This window comes from Bos taurus, chromosome 21 (assembly GCF_002263795.3).
Source record: "Bos taurus isolate L1 Dominette 01449 registration number 42190680 breed Hereford chromosome 21, ARS-UCD2.0, whole genome shotgun sequence".
In the NCBI taxonomy this organism is placed as follows: Eukaryota; Metazoa; Chordata; class Mammalia; order Artiodactyla; family Bovidae; genus Bos; species Bos taurus.
The window spans coordinates 20464376-20483311 of record NC_037348.1 but is presented as its reverse complement, the minus strand read 5'-3'; the positions used below and the strand labels follow the sequence as shown (position 1 = coordinate 20483311).

The following is an 18936-nucleotide window of genomic DNA, read 5'->3' as shown; positions in this document are numbered from 1 at the left end:
ACCACCGTGTTCATTTAATTTCCTGGAACACTGAGGTGTTTTCCTGCTACAAGGAAGGACAGAGGTGAACTGTTGTCTCAGTGACTTTATAGCATGAAAATCCTGAAGTATTTTCTACCTGGCCCTTTACAGAAAAATATGCTGATTATTCTTTTTTTTTTTTAAGTCTCTTACCATTTCAAAGGATGATGCTATGATATGCTATGCTCTTTGTGTACATGTCATTTTATGCGTGAGAGTTTCGGCAGAATGAATTCCTTTATGGGGAATTGCTAGGTCTTCCGGTCTCAGCCTTTGTCATGTTGATAGATATTACCACACAGCTCTCTGGAGAAGTTGAACCAATTTACATTCTCTCCAACAATGCATGCTTGAGCCTGTTCCGGGGAGCCTCGCACTCACACTGCGCTACTAATTTGTTGCTTGCCAATCTGATAAATGCAAATGGTACCCGTACTTGTAATCTGGGTTTTTTTCTACAATGAATAAGGTCTAGCATCTTTTCTTAAGCCTAAAAAGTTAAAAACAAAAACCAAAGCAAAACCAAAAAGCAAAGAACAGACAACTCCTTCTGAGCCCTTTACTGCTCAGACGACTCGGAACTCAATGCCTGGTCACTCGCACCCTGCGGGATGCAGGGCGTGGCTCGGACTGAAGCGGGCGGCAGCCGACTCCCAGTTCCTCCCAGCCCCTCCCCAGTCCGCGGAGCCCCGCCCCGAGTCCGCCTCTGGCGGGCCTGGGAGGAGCACGTGGCCCGGTGGGAGGTGCTGCGCTGCCTGATTTATTCCCGTCCAGGAGAAGGAGTGCGAGCCCTCGGGTCTGAACCGCCCCAGCGCGGGTTCCGCGCCCTCGTCCCCACACCATGCCGTGTCCCCGTCTGCTGGCCGCGCTCTGCGGCGCGCTCTTCTGCTCCTCCGGACTCTTCGCCTTCTCCGGTGAGTTGATCGCGCCGCCCTCTCGCCCTCGCCCCTCCTCTCCGCTCCGCTCGGAAGTTCGCCGCCGCGCCCTCCCTTTGCCTCCGCTGTTTACAAACTTGGTCCAAGAGCCGGGGCTGAGCCGAGGGGCGACCTCTCCGGCTGCGCCCGGGCGGGCGGCGGGGATGCTCTCGGCCTCCAGCTGGGGGTGGAGGTTTGGTCGGTGCTAGAGGCTTGAGCGTTGGGCGGGGGCTCGGGACACTGGGTGACAGCCCAGCCTCCCCCAGGGAAGTGGCTTACACAGAACAAAGGAATCCGCTGTGTCGGGCCTCTGTTTTCCCATCTGTAAAATGAGGCCACATCCCTCGTAGCTCAGATGGTAAAGAATCTGTCCGCAATGCGGGAGACCCAGGTTCAATCTCTGGGTAGGGAAGATCCCCTGGAAGAGGAAATGGCACCCCAGTCCAGTACTCTTGCCCGGAGAATCTCATGGACAGAGGATCCAGTCCATGGAGTCGCAAAGAGTCGGACACGACTGAGCGAGTAACATAGTGCTCTTGCGCTCCTTCCACCAGGAAGTTTCTAGGACTCTTGTATTGATAAATCTTTTCCAGCCAACTTTACCTGGAAACTCCCTCCCAGGCCATGCCGGCGGCTGGTCTGTTCATTGGGATTTTATCCTCCGTTTAAAAATAGGTATTTGGTCAGATAAGCGAGGGGCTGGCTAGGGAGCCAGAGGAGTGGATAGGCTTGGGGCTGGGTCGGGGGTGGGGGGTGGGGGGAACCCAGGAGGGGTGAGGAGCCTAGAGAGGGATTCGGAAAAGGGCTCCGACCGGAGATGGCGGCTCCCGACTCCCCTCTCTCCCTATGGCCTTGGCCTGCCGCTTTATCTTTCTTGGCCCTCCTCCCCTGCCTAGGACGCATCCTGCTGAGAGCTGGGCCTCCAGCAGGCTGGTGATGGGGATGGGCGATGCCCTACACCGCGGGCTGAGGAAAGGGTGCCCATGGGGTGAGCGGGATATGGCAAAGACTCTTCAGGCACCGCCTCCATCCCTAGAAATAGGATTGATGAAATTCGTTGGGGTGGGAGGGTCATGGCTGAGCCTCGGCTCTGCCATCCGGTGCCAATCTGACCCCCCGTCCCCCAACTGGAGTGGAAGCCACTTGAAGTCTCTTGGAGACACAGAGAGATGGCTGGGTCTTAAAAGTCCCTTGCCTCGCCTCCCCTGGCCCCACAGCCTGAGCCCTGGCAAAATGTCCCTGGGGAGATCTCCCAGAGAAGGCAGGACCCTGAAATCCCAAAGGTGGTTTTGGAGGCCCAGCTTAAGCAGGAAGGGGGAAGCCGCACAGCTGCGGTGCGCGGGTGAGTGGGTCAGACGCCTGCGAGGAGGGAACACCTTTCTCTTTCCCCTTTCCCCTGCTTTGCCCTGGAGCTCTGCAGGGAGAGGGCCCTTTGGGAGGGGGACAGAGGGGAGTTGGATTTTGCCAGGAGGAGCCCAAGGCTCTGGCCATTCTCAAGCCTCTGCCGAGGCAGTGCCCGCCGCCTGTCAGGTCAGGGAGGGGATTAACCTGCTATTTAAAGCCAATGACTAATGGCTCATTGGGAGCCGCCTTAAGCTCCTGAGGCCCCCACTGCTCATTAACTGTGTTCCCTTCCCTGGAGCCCCTGCCCAGCTCTCCAGGGCTTTGGGATTTCAGAGGGGCCCTCCAGCCTGGGATGGCGTGACTCTGCAGGGAGGAAAAAAGGTTTCTCATGTCTCACCCCAAGTAATGCGTAGGGGTGTGGGGTCTGGGGCAGCCCTTCTGGGATGCAAAGATCAAGTAGAAGATGCTCTGAAGGTCTGGCTGACCTAATGGGCTGAAGTCCACCCGAGTCAAAGCACTGGGGACAGGCTAACACTTGTCACCTGGGCCCCCAGATAGAAGCTGTGAAGTCCTCTCCAGCCCTCTTCCCACCTCTCGTTGTTGTCCAGTGTTTCTCAAATCCACCTTCCTCCTTATCTCTCAGCCTGACTTCGTCTTTTACCAGGAGGCCTGTGGCAGCATCCTTGATGCTTTCCTGGTCTCCTCTCTCACCTGCTCAGTCACATTTCCACGCAGAGCCAGAGGGATCTGTGTGTACTTCTGAGCCACTTCTCCACCCCGGCAGCCCATCCACGTCTCAGCACGTGGCCTTTTCTTGACATTCTCCCTCACCAGCTAGGAAATGGCTTCCCAACTCCCACCTCATGCTTTCGAACCTCTGACTTTTTCCTGGTGGTCAGTGGTGGGGCCGCTGAAGGAGGGTTAAGAGCCCTTGTTCTGCAGGATGAAGAGTCAACACTTGTCCTTCGTAAGGTCCCCCCCGACAACCTCCCTTTTCAGCGATGTCTTTCTTCCTGATCTGCAGTATACCGTGTGCTCTGGGCTTCTGGTTCTTTTTGGAAAGTTCTTTCCTCATTCTCCAGCCTGGCACCTTCCCACTGTGACTTTTAGCCAGCTCAAATGTCCCCACCTCTGAACCTTCCAGCTTTATGGCAGAAACCATTCTCCCTTGGCCCCTCACGCAGGCTCCTTCAGAGCTCATGGTGCCTCCTCATTACCTGGTGACTTGTAGGTCACCACCTCTTTCCTCTGACTTCTTATTTTTTTTTAAAAATAGGTATTTGCTTATTTGACTGTACCCGGTCTTAGTTGTGACATGTGGGATCTTCGATCTTAATTGCAGCATGCAAACTCTTAGTTGAGGCATGTGGGATCTAGTTGCCTGACCAGGGATCGAACCCAGGCCCCCTGCATTGGGAATGTGGAATCTCAGCCAATGGACCATGAGGGACGTCCCTCATCTGGCTTCTTGAGACCCAGACTGCATCTGTCTTAGGGGCCCAGAATATATACCTGGTGGTTGACCCTCCCCTCCCCCAAATATTTACTCAATGAATGACTTGTTACTAACCCAGAACTGTCATTGCAGGTGACTTCTGTGACTCCAGCCAGTGCCTACATGGTGGGACCTGCTTGTTGAACGAGGACAGAACCCCCCCCTTCTACTGCCTCTGCCCCGAAGGCTTCACGGGCCTCCTATGCAACGAGACAGAGCACGGTACCTGTCCTGGGCCATGCCTGCTGCTCCCCGCCAGCTCCCAGCTGCAGCCCAGGCTGCTGGCCTAGCTTGTCCGGCTATGGGCAGTGGTCCCCAGCACCCCTCCCATTGTCCGCCAGCCTTTTCCTGGAAGCTCCCAGGCCACTTGGAAAGCTGGGTGCTTCCTTCACTTGGGCTGACTCACCTCCACGTGACCCTTCTTGGCTCCAGGATGGCCCAGGCCCCATGGGGCAGATTGAGAGGGGGGAGGGAGGAGCTGGTGGGCACTGGCAGGCAGTAGGCCAAATTTGGGTGGAGGGTCCTTTGGGGCTTGGCCTGTCTGTTGTTGCCTGTCTCCAGCTCCTTCTTGATCACCTGCCCATCTCACCTGCTTCCTCCCAGGTCCCTGTTTCCCAAACCCCTGCCACAATGATGCTGAGTGCCAGGTAACTGACGACTCCCACCGAGGGGATGTCTTCATCCAGTACATCTGCAAGTGCCCTCTTGGATACGTGGGCATCCACTGTGAGACCAGTGAGTATCCAGCGGTGCCTGCTCTGAGGGGCAGACCCTGTACCACAGGCCTGGCGGCTCAGGTCACATGCCAGCCTTCCTCCTGTGTCAGGGTCTCCTTCGGAAGGATTCCGAGCGGGGCAGAACTCAGTTACTGTGGACTGGGGAGGCAGGGAGGGACTCTGTTGTCCCTTCCCAGGCTTCTTCCTGCCTGGTTCTCTCTCCTGGGACTGCTGGCCAGGCCTGATGTCCCTGCAGGGGAGTGAGGGGTGGTGGTGACCCCAGAGGTCGTGGGAGTGTTATTTTCTGTCACCATGAACGAGACATATAGCCTTAGGGTTAAGTCCTGGGATTTTTCTACCGAGAAAGGAAAACCAACACATTCTTAATCTTTTGGGGCCCAGGGAGTCAGTTAATAAGGTTTGATCCTCAGGGTCTGACAGTGCTGGCCCAAGTGTGACCTCTGGCCTCCTTGCAGAGCTCAGAGAGGAGGGAGAGGTCTGGGCAGACTGGGCCGTCCGCTCACGGTCAGGCGGTCAGAGGCCCGGCGTGTGCAGAGGGGCTGACCAGCCTGGCTCACTTGGTTATCCACCCGGCCGCAGATTGGCCCTGGCGGGTGCCCAGCAAACCTTGCCAGCGGCATCTGTCCATGCCGTCCTCGCTTCTGGCCTAGCTGAGATTCCTCCCACAAACCAGGACTCTTCCTCACCTGCCATCGGGTGGGCGAATCTAGGCCCAGGGCTGGATGGGGTGAGGGTGGCAGTGCCTGATTTCTGCAGTCCAGGGGGTCTGTCCCTGAGCGGGTGGGCAGGGGGCAGTGTCCTGCTCTGGGCAGATCCGTGGACCGTCTCCAGGGGAAGGAGAAAGGGCTGGGCCAGCCGGGTGGGAGCCAGCTCTGGGGGAGACCAGGTAAGTGCCTGCTCACTCTTCAGCTCAGAGGAGACAGGCCCCGAGGGCCTGTGCCCTGTGCCCAGGGCTGAGACCAGCATGTCTGAGACACTGGGTAGAGGAATGTTGTGGGGGGGGCAGGTATTCGCCAAGGCCGCTGGGAGCCCTGGGTGGAGCCAGGTGGGCCCACTAATTACCGTGCTGGAGCCCAGGTAACCCGGGGTGTGCCTGAGTGCGAATTACTCATCTCGCCTCCTTCTACTTCTCGGCTTGGGGTCTGTCCCAGGCTGGATGTGGCCACGACCACAAAGGGCGAGGAACCCCCCCACAGGGACCTTTGCTGCCCCTCCTTACTTGTTACCTGGTGTGTGTCTTTGGAGCCCTTAAGGACCCCGCAGGCATGTTTGGGGCCCGCTGGGTGTGGACATGAGGGCTGAGGACAGAGCAGACCTGGGTTTGGATCTCTGTTCAGCCAGTGGCCGGCTCTGATCTCGGGTGTATGGCCTCACTTGTGCCTCTCTCTTCCTGTGAGAGGGTCATGCACCGAGCTTGGCGTGAGCCTGGGATTTTGGAATACAAGTGGAGCCCTCCCGGGTTCTCTGCTTGGGACCTGAGGTCCAGGCTTGCAGGCTTGGCCCCCGAAGACCACATTACTGGTGAAGGTGATGGGCCTTGGCCAGGGGGGTCGTCCCAGATGGCTGGTCAGGACCAGTAGTGAGAAGGCACAGAGGGTACCAGACAAAACAATGGCTCTCACACTCCATTCAGAAAACTCCTGCCAGTGAGATTCTAGAAAACTCCAGGCACACATGCTCAGTGCTTTATGTGCAGTGTAAGGACTGTTCGCTGCCATCTGAGGGGCCCTTCTTCCAAAGCCATCCTCCAGGGGACCAGGGGGCTGGGCTGGATGGGGCGGGACATGGAGAAAGACAGGAGGTCATACTGGTATCTGCTCACCAGCCCACCCACTGTGTTAGAATAATTGCTTCTTGATGTCCTGTAAAAAAGAGACCGCCTCCTGCAGCCTGGTGGGGGACTCCAGCTGCCAGTCGTGACATGTGGGCCTCGCCTGGAACCTTCTAGCAGCCCAGTGTCCCAAGCCCCTTCACAGCTCTGCCCGGCCCCTCTGTTCCTCCCTGTGCACTTTGTTTCTGCACCTCCTCCTTGGCCCTCATCGTCCCTTCATGATCTCTGCTCTGGGTCCTCTGGGTCCTCAGCAGAGGCCACAACTGTCTTGTTCTCGTGTTTTCTGGGTACCACCTGCGTGAGTGGCCCTCTGACTGCCCTTTCCCCCCTCAGCCTGCACCTCACCGCTGGGCATGCAGACGGGTGCCATTGCCGACTCCCAGATCTCTGCCTCGTCCATGCATTTGGGCTTCATGGGTTTGCAGCGCTGGGCCCCGGAGCTAGCCCGCCTGCACCAGACGGGCATCGTCAACGCTTGGACATCCGGCAACTATGACAAAAACCCCTGGATCCAGGTATGGAAAGGGTGGCCCGGGGGTGGGTGATGTGATGGGAGAATGTGGGTGCCTATACTGTGGGGGACACCATGGGAGGGTTCAGAACTGGAGTCCAGGTAGCAAGGTAGCCGGTTCCCATGGGTGAAGTATCTTTAAGTGGAGGGCTGCTCTGGGGGCCTGGAGTGGGTGGGCGGGATGAAGGGAGTGAATACTAGGCTGTTAGAGGGGTGTTTGCACTGTTTGCAGCCTCTGGAAGCTTGTCCTTTTTTTTTTAAGCCTTTATTGAATTTGTTACAATATTGCTTTTGTTTTATGTTTTAGTTTTTTTGGCTGTAAGGCATGTGGGATCTAGTTCTCCAACCAGAGCAGGGATGGAGCCCATGCCCCTCTGCACTGGAAGGCAGATTCTTAACCCCTGGATCACCAGGGAAGTCCCTGGAGTCTTGTCCCTGTGTCCTGAGCACTGGGTCCAGAGCCTGGAGAGGGCCAGATGAGAAAGCCCCCCGCTTCGTTGTCCTGATTGGGGGAGTGACGGGGGTAGGAAGAACCCGGGAGATAGGGGTTCTGTCCTGCCTGCCCTGGTCCAGGTGAACCTGATGCGGAAGATGTGGGTGACGGGTGTGGTGACCCAGGGGGCCAGCCGCGCAGGGAGTGCTGAGTACCTGAAGACTTTTAAAGTGGCCTACAGCACCGATGGGCGCCAATTCCAGTTCATCCAGGTTGCAGGGCGGTCAGGAGATAAGGTGAGGTTTGTTGGGAACCCTGAAGAAGGGCTGTGGTCAGCAACCCCTGGGGCTCAGTGCTGTTTGAGGGCTCCCAAGGAGGTGAGGGTACCCGGGATAATGAACCATAAGGTGGGTTTTCAGGTGTATCTTGGCTCACAGAAATTGGGAAGCCCAGATTGTGTCTCTGCTCTGTGATTTACAAGTAATAGGCCCATATGACAGATAAGAATTGTTTTTAGTTGGTCAGTCATGTCTGACTCTTGTGGCCCCACGGACTTAGCCTGCTGGGCTCCTCTGTTTATGGGATTTCCCAGACCAGAATACTGGAGTGGGTAGCCATTTCCTTCTCCAAGGGATCTTCCCAACTCAGAGACCGAACCCATGTCTCCTGCATTGGCAAGTGGATTCTTTACCACTGAGCCACGAGGGAAGCCCTAGATAAGAATAGTGAGACTCAAGAAGTTTCAGTGACTTGTTGAGGGTGGCTGTAATGGTGGAGATGGGATGCATTTACAGCCTTCAGGGACACCATGTACAGTTGTACGGGTTGTGCACTGCTCAAGGGCTACTACTTAGCATCATTCACAATGTAGACCTCATGTGTACTTCTGTCTGTGGGAAAATTGTTGTTACAAGTCTTTTCAGAAAGGAGTACCTTTTCCTAATTTGCACAGAGGAGCCCTGTAGATCATAGGTGGTCCTGGGTGAAAGATGAGAATTTACACCTATGCCCCATGGTGACCAAAGAAGGTATGAAAAGGGGAATCTGTTGAGGGCTGTGGGCTGTCTGGAGGAACGGGGAGCTCCTGCCAGCTCTGCTACGCACACCTCTGTTTCCAGGCCCAAAGTGGAAGAGGGGGAGAGACCACCCCAGGAAGCGGGACTGCCTGCACTGACCTCCTCCTCCAATCTGCCTCTTCCCTCCTAGATATTTATAGGTAATGTGAACAACAGCGGCCTGAAGATTAACCTGTTTGATACCCCCTTGGAGACGCAGTATGTGAGACTGGTACCCATCATCTGCCACCGGGGCTGCACCCTCCGCTTTGAACTCCTTGGCTGTGAGTTGAATGGTGAGTGCCAGTGGCTCTGCCGTCCTCGGAGATGGCTGTTCCTGTCCCCTCTTTTCTCAGCCAGGGTGAGGAGTTGGGTAGGCAGGCAGCAAAGCCTGGGAACCTGGGCTAACACAGAAGGATCACCAGGCCTTAAGCAGTCCTGCCCAGGTGCTACATTTTCTAGAAGCTGGTTGGTAAGAGGAAAAAAGGACTTCTCCTGCGGCTCAGTGATAAAGAATCCACCTGCAATGCAGGAGAGCCGGGTTTGACCCCTGGGTTGGGAAGATCCCCTGCAGGAGGAAATGGCAACCTACACCAGTATTCTTGCCTGGGAAATCCTGTGGATAGAGAAGTTTGGTGGGCAGTAGTCCATGGGGTTGCAAAGAGTCAGACATGACTTAGCCACTAAACAGCAAATGACAACAAAGAGGGAAAAAAAAGATACCACTTCAGTTTTCAAAATATTTTCACGTATTCTGGTTCCTTGAGCTTCTAGAACATATAGCGTTAGTTCTGTTTTGCAGATGTCAATTCTACGAGGGCAGGGAGTTTGTGTTTGTTTTGTTCACTGCTGCATTCCCAGTGCATTGATCATGGGTTCAATAAATGAATGAATGAAGGAGGGAAGTGAGGCCCAGATAAATTGTTTATCAAGGGCACACAGCTGGTAGGTATTAAAACTTGGTCTGAATCCCTGGGCTTTGACACCCACTCATCCACTTTTTCTCCCTCCCAAACCTATAATCTGCATTCAGGAGAAACATTTTGGGACATGGAAGGTCATAGGGCTGGAGGCGTGCTTCTTGTCTCTCTTTCTGGAGAGATCAGGGTACAGGGGTTGGGTTGAGGGCATGGTCTGCCCAGCTCAGTCGGGCGTTGCTTTCTCCCTGAGGTCTGGATAGTTTTCTCTTTGCAGCCACAGTGCCACCTGCTGGCTGCCGGCAGAACTGCAGGGCTCTCTAGGCAGAGCTTGCAGAGCAGAGATGGCTCTCTGCCTTTCTTGTCTTAACCCAGGGCCTACCCTTCTCGCCTCCTTCCCCTCTGTGGATCGTCTTTCTGTTATCGCATTTCAGTTATCACCCAAAACCACTCAGAGTTGAGTTCAGTGCCTGTCGGGGTTATTCTTTTTTTAAAGCATGAAGTAAAGTCAGTTTATTTTTGCTCCCAGGGTCACTGCCTTTTGAACCTAATTGTTTTGGGGAGTTAAAGACTATCCCTTTTGCTGAAAGAAAATTTAAACAATTGATAAAGGACAGAAACAGGTCTGGGGACCCTCACCCTGGGCTCCTCTCCCTGGCGTCCCTCACTACTTGCTGTCATTGTCTGAAGCCCTTGCCTGTTTAAAGTTGCTGACCTGAGCGTCTCATGTCACAACTGGCTCCTTCTAAGGCCAAGAGAGGGTGTGTTTGGCAAGGGGAGGAGGTGAAGCTGACTTGTTTGTTTTCCTTAAGGATTGGACCAGTCTCCTTTCCCTTGTAGGCATTTGGGTCAGCTGGAGAGAGTATTGGGGGGTGTGTGTGTGTGTGTGTGTATACATGTGTGCACGTGCATGGGACTTGATCTGGGCATTTCTGGGCATGCCCTGCACCAGATCCCTGTTTACCAGCAGGCACAGTCTCCTTGGTGAATTGATTAGTTATTTAACTCAGTAGATATTTATTAAGGTATTCATTAAGCTCCTTCTGAGTGTCTGGCTCTAGGGAGTAAGGCTCTTGGGTTCTAATGAGAGAGTCTGTTGTGAGACAAGATGCAAATATAAAAGAAAGGTCAGATAGCAGTAAGAATGATAAAGGAGAAATTAGCAGGAGATGTGACGATGGTGACTTGGGGTGAAGAGAGGGAATGGCATGGGGACTGCCCTGTTGGGATGGCCTTTGAGTAGAAGCTTGAATAATGCAGATCAAGCCATGAGAAGAACTTGGAAAAGGCATCTCAGGTAAGGAATTGGTGAGTGCAAAGCCCCTGGGACATGTTGAAAGGTAGAAGGGAGGCCAGTGGAGCTGGAGCCTGGAAAATGAAGGATAGCTGGGTGGGTGATGGGCAGAGATGGACCAGGCAGGGACTGTGTGGACCATTTTAAGGATGCAGGCCTTTGTACTCAGAACAAGAGGCAACCATTGTTGTGGGGCTGCTGATAGGCTGTGGTTAGAGTTGGGTCTAGAAGAGATCCCTCAGGCTGTGTAGGGAGAATGGAGGCAGAGGGGCATTGTGAGTGAGGGGGAGATGTGTAGAAGATAAGGTGGCTTGGGTCAGGGTGGCGGAGCCAGTGGATTGGGTGGATGAGTGTCTTCTACTCCAAGTGAGCTCCATGGCCCGGCAGAATGATCATCACTTGGAAGCTTGTAAACTTCTAGCCCCAGCCTAGACCTGCTGAGACAGAAGCCTTATATTAACAGGGTCCCCAGTGATCTAAGGGCTTCCCAGGTGGCACTAGTGGTAAAGAACCCACCTGCCAATGCAGGAGACATGAGACAAGGGTTCGATCCCTGGGTTGGGAAGATCTCCTGGAGGAGGACATGGCAACCCACCCAGTATTCTTGCCTGGAGAATCCCATGGACAGAGGAGCCTGGAGGGACTACAGTCCATGGGGTCACACAGAGTCAGACATGACTGAAGTGACTTAGCTCGCATGCACGCACCAGTGATCTAAAAACCATCAGTATTCTGGTTCAGATGGTGAAGAATCTGCCTGCAATGCAGGAGACCTGGGTTCGATCCCTGGATTGGGAAGATCCCCTGGAGAAGGGAATGCAGCTCACTCCAATATTGTTGCCTGGAGAATCCCATGGACAGGAGATTGGTGGGCTATCGTCCATGGAGTCGCAAAAAGTCAGACACGACTGAGTGGCTAACACTTCATTTCACTTCCACTGATCTCTGAGAAACACTGCTCTGGTACCTAGATGGGGAGTCTGAGGACCAGAGTCGGGAGGAGACTTCCCCAGGGTCACACAGGGAGTGGTGGAGCTGAGAGTTCTGCTTGGTGCCCTGCCCAGTTCTCTTTTATCTGGAAGGCTGTCTGACTTCTGGGGAGGGGGCCCATAATGATGGGGAAATGTAGTGCTGGAAGCAGATGGGCTGTAGAAGGGTGCACCATGATCAAAAGATTCCTTGGCTCCTCTCGAGAGTGCTCCAGGTTTGTGCCAGCCCCGTGGCCTTCCAGGTCTGGAGCTTTGGGATGAACCAGCTCCCAGCCCATCAGCCTGTCTTTATGGGAGAGGCTGGAGGTTACCTGATGCACCACCATCACAAAGAGATGGTATGATTGATCAGCATCGGCACCATCTGAAGGCAAATGTCTTCACTGGCAAGGTCACCAGCATCTGGGGAGATTGTGGTGTAAAGCACTGTGTACTATAGTCTGCTCCCAGGTGGCACCATGGATTTGCAGGTCTTACCCTGGATTCTGCAAAGGGACAGCCAGTTGTGCAGTGAAGATTCTAACATGTGTGAGACATACCCACTATTCTCTTGGGAGTTTTTTTGTTAAAGATATTTATTTATTTGGCTACACCAGGTCTCAGTTGCAGCGTGTGAACTCTTCGTTTTGGCATTACGGGATCTAGTTCTCTGGCCAAGGATCGAACCTGGGCCTCCTGGCATTGGGAGTGTGGAGTCTTAGCCACTGGACCACCAGGGAAGTCCCCTCGTGGGAGTTTGTCTCCTGCCCATCCCCAGCTGTTCTAGCCTCCTGCAGGTGCAGATGAGAGTACAGAACAGCCCGGCACATTCCTGAATGTTTGGAGCAGGCCTGAGTGAACCCAAGGCCAGCTTCTCAGGCAACCTTCCCAGGCACGTCAGACAGCAGCAGAGTAGTGAATGTGTAAACTCTTTGGGACGGGGTGTGGGACAGGAAGACATGGTCGTTTCTGAGCCTCAGGAGTTCTGACTTCTCAGCTTCCGCCTGCTAGAGAGCAGGAATGCAGTGCTGTTCATCACTGGGTCATCACCAGGCAGGCCTTCCCAGCTCTGAGTGGGTGCAAGAGTGCTGGAGACAGTGTCGCAGTGTGGCATGGTGATTAGCTCTGTGTGTGTGTCAGAGAGACTTGGGGACAGTGCTTAATGGCTCTTAGCCTCAGTTTTCTCATCTGTGGAATGGGGTTGCTAATATCCTGTTGATTCCGGTTTTTGTGTGGTGGATTAAATGACTGAAGTCAGCACTGAGTCAGTGAGATGGTTATTATTAGTTACTCCTGAACTTGGTGGTATGAATCGCAGCTGTACTGTAGGAACGACAGGAAGTGCTGTGAGTCCAGAGGAGTCCCACCTGAGTGAGGTGATCAGGGCAGGCTTCTTGGAGGAGGGGTCTGAATCAGGCTTTGAAGGAGGGTGAGAGGTGGTGGATCAGGGCCCTGCCCTGGTGCAGAGGGAGAAGCCTGGTGGGTGATCTGTTCAGAGCAACTGAGGGGCGTGGGGCGGGAGCTGAGCTGAGGTGTGGGTAGGGCTGTCAGCAAGAAAATATTTAGACCAGTTAGTTGGCTCTAAAAGGTGGAAGGAGATTGTTCTTTTGGTTTTTAATGGTTTTTAAGTGTAATTTTATTCTTCTGGCTGTTCTGAGTCTTCATTGCTGCGTGGGCTTTTCTCTAGTTGTTGCAGCCGAGGGCTGCTCTTTAGTTGTGGTACGCGGGCTTCTCACGGCAGTGGCTTCTATTTTGTGGGCCACAGGCTGTAGAGTGCATGGGCTTCAGTAGTTGTGGCTCCAGGGCTCAGTAGTCTTGGGGCACGTGCTTAGTTGCTCCATGGCATGTGGGATCTTCCTGGACCAGGGATCGAACCTTTGTCTCCTGCATTGCCAGGCAGATTCTTTACCACTGAGCCAGCAGGGAAGCCTGAAGGAGCTTCTCTGTGTTCAAGAGGATGCCAGAGGCTTGTCAGAAGCCAGAGTTCTTTTCCCTTCACTGCCTCGCTCTCACACCCACCAGGGGAGGCTGTGGATCCCAGATCGGTGACAGCCCCCACCCCTACCTCCTTGTTCGCAGGATGCACTGAACCCCTAGGCCTGAAGGATAATACCATCCCCAACAAGCAGATCACAGCCTCCAGCTACTACAAAACCTGGGGCCTGAGTGCCTTTAGCTGGTTTCCCTACTACGCACGACTGGATAATCAGGGCAAGTTCAACGCCTGGACCGCCCAGACCAACAGTGCCTCTGAGTGGCTGCAGGTGGGTCAGGCTCCTCCGGGGATGCAGGGTTGGGGTTGGGTGGGGGTGTGGGATCTATGACCTTGGACCAACCCTGGCTTCTGCTTGCCAAGAGGGAGTTTCTTTGAGCCTTGTTTGTGTTCGACTTTGCTCTTTTTTTCCTCTTGTGTTACCACCTTTCTGCTGATTCTGTCACTCAAGGCTGGGGGGATGGTGGAGGAGCTCAGAGCTGCTTCCGTCAAGGCCCTCGGCCCCAGGTGATGAGTGTGTGTGTGTGTAGAGGTGGGGCCACCTCCATTGGCTGCCACAGGGTAAGGCTGAGCCCAGGGACAGCAGGGCAGGATGGAGGAGGGATGTGTCGGGGTTTCTGTGCCTGCTGTCAGAGGATGCGCTGTAACTCACCGAGAGCACACCGTGCGACAGCCCTTGGGTTTCACTGCAGTTGGGAAGCTCAGGAGAGTCGTGGGAAAACCAGAGCATCCTCTTATCTCTGAGGAAGCCGGGTCCTGGCAGGGCAAGGACTTGCCTGGGGCTCCCCTTCTGGTTGGCAGTGAGATGGGTTTGTAGCCTGGATCTTACTGAGCACCGTCTTCCCCTGGTCAGCTGGCAGGCTCCCCAGGATGGACTGGGGGGCAGGAGGCTGGTCGTGTCTCTAGGCCCCAAGGAGCACATTAGCCTGGGGGACTGGGTTCCATGAGAAGCTGCCTGCCTTTGGAATCCCCCAGGACCAATGTCAGGCCCTGGACAGCCTGCAGGGGCCTCATGAGCAGTTTATGTCCCTATAGACTATGGCCTCTCTGCCCCTGTTCCCGTTGCACAAGGGTTGCCTGGGACCAGGCTCTGAAATCTGACATTGCAGTGAAGTGCTTGACAAAGTTGCTGGGATTATTTATGCCCACTTGATTGATGGGTAAACTGAGGCTCTGCCAAATGAAGTAATTTTCCCGAAACTAGAATGTATGCCCCAGCGTGTATGTGTGCTTTTCCCCACCTTACTGGGAATGGTGCAAGCAAAGAAGACGGGATTGGTTTTTTTTTTTTTTCACCCCTTGTAGATTGACCTGGGCTCCCAGAAGCGAGTCACGGGCATCATCACCCAGGGTGCCCGAGACTTTGGCCACATTCAATATGTGGCTGCCTACAGGGTGGCCTATGGTGATGATGGTGTGACCTGGACTGAGTACAAGGACCCGGGGGCCTCAGAAAGCAAGGTGAGTGTGTGTCCAGCTATCCTGCCTTCCCCACTCCAGGGGTGCCCTGCGAGTCAGATCTGGGGTCTGAGGGGGAGGAGGGCTGGGTCTGAGGGCCTCCTGACACCTCCTCTTCCACCAGATTTTCCCTGGTAACATGGACAATAATTCCCACAAGAAGAACATATTTGAGACGCCGTTCCAGGCTCGCTTCGTGCGGATCCAGCCCGTGGCCTGGCACAACCGTATCACCCTGCGAGTGGAGCTGCTGGGCTGTTAGTGGTAGGCCTGGCCGAAGTGACCGGAGGGGCCCTGGGGCAGCTGCTCCTTTCTGTGGACCTGCTGCCTCCTCCGCCCGCCCTCCTGATTGTAGCTGACCTGGGGGCAGGCAGTGTCTCCCTCCCAGTCACCTCTCCCTCCCTCCTCTTCCTCGCCCCCGCCCAGGGGTCTCTGGCACCCAGTCCTCAAGCCATCCCGTTTTCTTAGGCACGGTGGGAGCTGAGTAGGTCTGGGATGGACAGGGAAGGGCAAAGTACAGAGCGTGGGTGACCTTTGCCTCTCCAGGTCCCCACGTCCAGCCCCCCGTGTCCTTCCTGCACTGCTCCCACACCCCACACCCCCAGGGCCCTGAGGAATAGACAGGCCCCGAGGCCCCAGGCTGGAGAGAATAGCCCGAGGCATGATGCCGCACTCCTGGCCCCGAGACTTCCCCTTCATCCCCTCCCACTCCCCACAGACCCCTTTTGACTCTCATCCTGAAGCCTAGAAAGAGGTAGAAGGCGGGGTGGGGTGGGTCTGTGGAGTGACGGGGGAGGAGGCGGGTGAGCATGGGAAAGGCGGGGAGCCCCTCTGTGCTGGTTCTTTACCCAGAGTACACAGGCAGCTTCCAAAATATATTTATATCACCCCCTGAACACTCGCTGTGGTTCGTCATTGCTCCGTCGAAATGGGCTTCCGCCTACAATGCAGGAGACCCCGGTTCGATTTCTGGGTTGGGAAGATCCTCTGGAGAAGGGATAGGCTACCCACTCCAGTATTCTTGGGCTTCCCTTGTGGCTTAGCTGGTAAAGAATCTGCCTGCAATGCTGGAGACCTGGGTTTGATCTCTGGGTTGGGAAGATCCCCTGGAGAAGGGAAAGGCTACCCACTGCAGTATTCTGGCCTGGAGAATTCCATGGACTGTATAGCCCATGAGGTCGCAAAGAGCTGGACACCACTGCGTGACTTTGACTCACTCAATGGGCTTAGACTTGGGCTGGTTGCGACTCCCGCCCTCAGCCCTCGCTGAGCCCCAGCATTCTGTGTCACCTGACCTGGCTGCAGAGAGGGAGGAGGCTGCTGGGGGCAGGGGCTGGCATCCCACTGGAGGGGTCAGGACTCTTCTCTATAGTTCTGCTTCAGAGCCATGCAGCCCCGGGCCTTAGTAGCTGCCAGGTGAGGGCCCCTGGGAGCCTGCGCAGTGGCTTCCTGCAGGCCTGCCTTTGCTCCTTTCCGGCTCCAGGAAAATAGGTGGAGGCGGCTGGTTTTCCCCTTCAGCAGTTTCCATTTTCTTTGCCACTGGAACGGTGGGCTGGAGGAGCTGTTAGAAACTTAGTGAACCTAGGCTGCTTTCAGAGCCGCGGGAGGCCCCAGCGTGGGGTGCAGTGTGGGATGGGGGGTGGTGGCAGGGCTCTGCCAAAGGGGCGAGGTGCTGCTGGCCAAGCACACTGGGTCCTGGGAAGCCACTGACAGTTTTACTCCAGGGCTTGGAGGAAACTCCGGGGGTACCCCTCTTCCCACTCTCCACCCTTAGCAGGAGGCCATTAGGAAGTGGCTCCTGTGTAGGGGGGCACACTGCAAGCCAGTGATCTGGAAGGGGGGCTGCAGATAGAGGAGGGACTGACTACCTGGGAGAGGGGCATATGAGACCACCCCTTAGTCTTGGGACCCAAGATGGATTTTACTGAACAGACTTTGGGAGTGTGCCTTGACACATTTAGGCAGCGTCTGGGCTGCAGATCTGGCCATGTGGCTGCCAAAGGGAGGGTGTGGTTTTGTTGGAACATCATCAGGGAAATTAGTCTAGAAGTGGCTCCTCCCCTAGAGCTTCTTGGCTGGGCTTCTTGGCTGGGCAGGGACAAAATAAAAGGCGCAGACTGTGGTCTCTGAATGAACTGGGAGGGTGGGGTTCCTCATCCTTGGGGGCTGGGATTCCTTCCCATTTCAGAGCTCTCCTCTGTGGAGCTGCATGGTCTGGGTATGGAGTCTTTCTGGGTCGTTACTGACTTCAGGACTCCCTCCTAGGAGCATATTTTACCACCAATCTTGTTCAGGCCTCTCCTGGGGACTGAGCATCTTTTCCACCTTGCATCTCTGCTCTGAGATGGTTCCGTTCCCCCAGTAAGTTCCACTTGCAGAAGGGGAAACTGAGCTTCACTCCAGTCTGTCAACTTGTCCCTCTGTGGCATTGGATATTTCTTGCTGGCCAGTTTCACTGGATGGCTGGCCAGGTGGACTGGTGGGCAGTAGTCACGACCCTCCACCTGGCCTAGGAGACCCAAGGTGACTCTGGAGTTGCCTAAGCCACTTCTCAGTCCCTTATTTCGCTCATCTTTGCAGCTTTGGATGTGTTGGCCCATAGCCTTCTGAAAGTGCCCCCCTCCTGGGACCCTAGATAAGGGTCCCTTCCTTCCTGACCCCTTCTGTCCTTGACTTCTCTTCCTGGGCAGCCCCCTCCACTTCCAGAGCTTTCACCATCACCTCTACCAATTATGTTTTTTATTCCTGACCGCAGTCCCGAGAGCCACCTCAGATTTTACCTACTGGCCATCCCTGCCACTGGCCAGGATGTTAAACTTGCTTTGCTGTAACAAAACTGATCTTCCCTGACGTCCATCCATCCCTCTCCCTACGTGTGTGGCTGTCAGCACTGGGACCTGTTGACCTGCGTCTCCCAGGAGTCTAGACACCTTTTCATTCCTGGTTTAAATACAGTGGAGTGATTAGGAGCACAAGGCCTCAAGTTGGAGAACAGTGAAAGCGTTAGTCACTCAGTCGTGTCTGATGCTTTGTGACCCCATGGACTGTAGCCTACCAGGCTCCTCTGTCCATGGTATTTCCCAGGCAAGAATACTGGAGTGGGTTGCCATTTGCTTCTCCAGGGGATCTTCCGGACATGGGGCTCGAACCTGGGTCACCTGCATTGCAGGCGGATTCTTTACCATCTGAACTACCAGGGAAGCCTCCAAGTTGGAGAATCTGGGTTCAAATCCTGGCTCTGAGTGATCTTGGGCAATTTACTTAAATCCCTCTAAGCCTCATTTCCTATCTGTAAAGCGGAAATAAGAGGACCAACTCCATGGCCTTGGGTTGGATGGAGAGAATGTACATAAGCACTGATGCAAAGCCTGGCTCATCAGGGGCCTCAGAAACTTGGATCATTGTCACCAGAGCTTGCAAGGGTTTCCTAATTGTAACTTGCATCCTACTCATTTCCCCATCCCATCCATTCTGCACCCAGTCTTCTGACAGCTCTCCCTTGGGGAGAGGAAACTGCACTGGTTCCCTTTTGCCCATCAGGCCGGCATTCACTTTGGGTGCAATTTAGTCCACCGTGGAGAAGGGAATGGCTACCCATTCCAGTATTCTTGCCTGCAGAATCCCATGGACAGAGGAGCCTGGCGGACTACAGTCCATGGGGTCACAGGAGTTGGACACGACTAAGCACACACACACTACTACAGCAGCTCTTTGTGCTCTGAGATGCTCCTGGCAAATCACACACACACACATACTGTCAGGGTGTATTTAGGAAGAGGTTCCGGGTTCAGTGACCACTTGGCCAAGGCGGAAAGATCTCCTTAGGCTTGGCTGCTGAGGAACCAATGGGGCTTCCAGGCCAGGCCTCCTGTTGGCCTGGAGGGAAAATTAAACACCCAGTCCAAACAGGCGTCCTGGGAGGTGGCTGCCTGATAGCTGTGCTGACAGGTCAGGAGTCTAAAGCC

The 18936-nt window shown here is 54.9% G+C and overlaps 1 protein-coding gene across 2 annotated transcripts; it reads left to right on the top strand.

The window, feature by feature from the left end:
- Window positions 1-807: 807 nt before the first annotated feature.
- Window positions 808-15867, top strand: MFGE8 (milk fat globule EGF and factor V/VIII domain containing). Of its 2 annotated transcripts, NM_176610.1 has the most exon segments (9): window positions 836-935; window positions 3868-3996; window positions 4378-4509; window positions 6676-6857; window positions 7427-7582; window positions 8493-8637; window positions 13600-13784; window positions 14819-14974; window positions 15096-15867. In NM_176610.1, coding segments are annotated over 9 exon segments (1296 nt in total). In that variant the 5' UTR covers window positions 836-862; the 3' UTR covers window positions 15234-15867.
- Window positions 15868-18936: the final 3069 nt, after the last annotated feature.

Bases quoted from the DNA above. Each gene is read 5' to 3' on its own strand.
- MFGE8 (XM_024981610.2), top strand. From the start codon at position 863: ATGCCGTGTCCCCGTCTGCTGGCCGCGCTCTGCGGCGCGCTCTTCTGC. The intron at 8,638-13,599 runs GTGAGTGCCAGT...CCTTGTTCGCAG, and splicing joins CCTTGGCTGTGAGTTGAATG to GATGCACTGAACCCCTAGGC. The intron at 14,975-15,095 runs GTGAGTGTGTGT...CTCTTCCACCAG, and splicing joins CGGGGGCCTCAGAAAGCAAG to ATTTTCCCTGGTAACATGGA.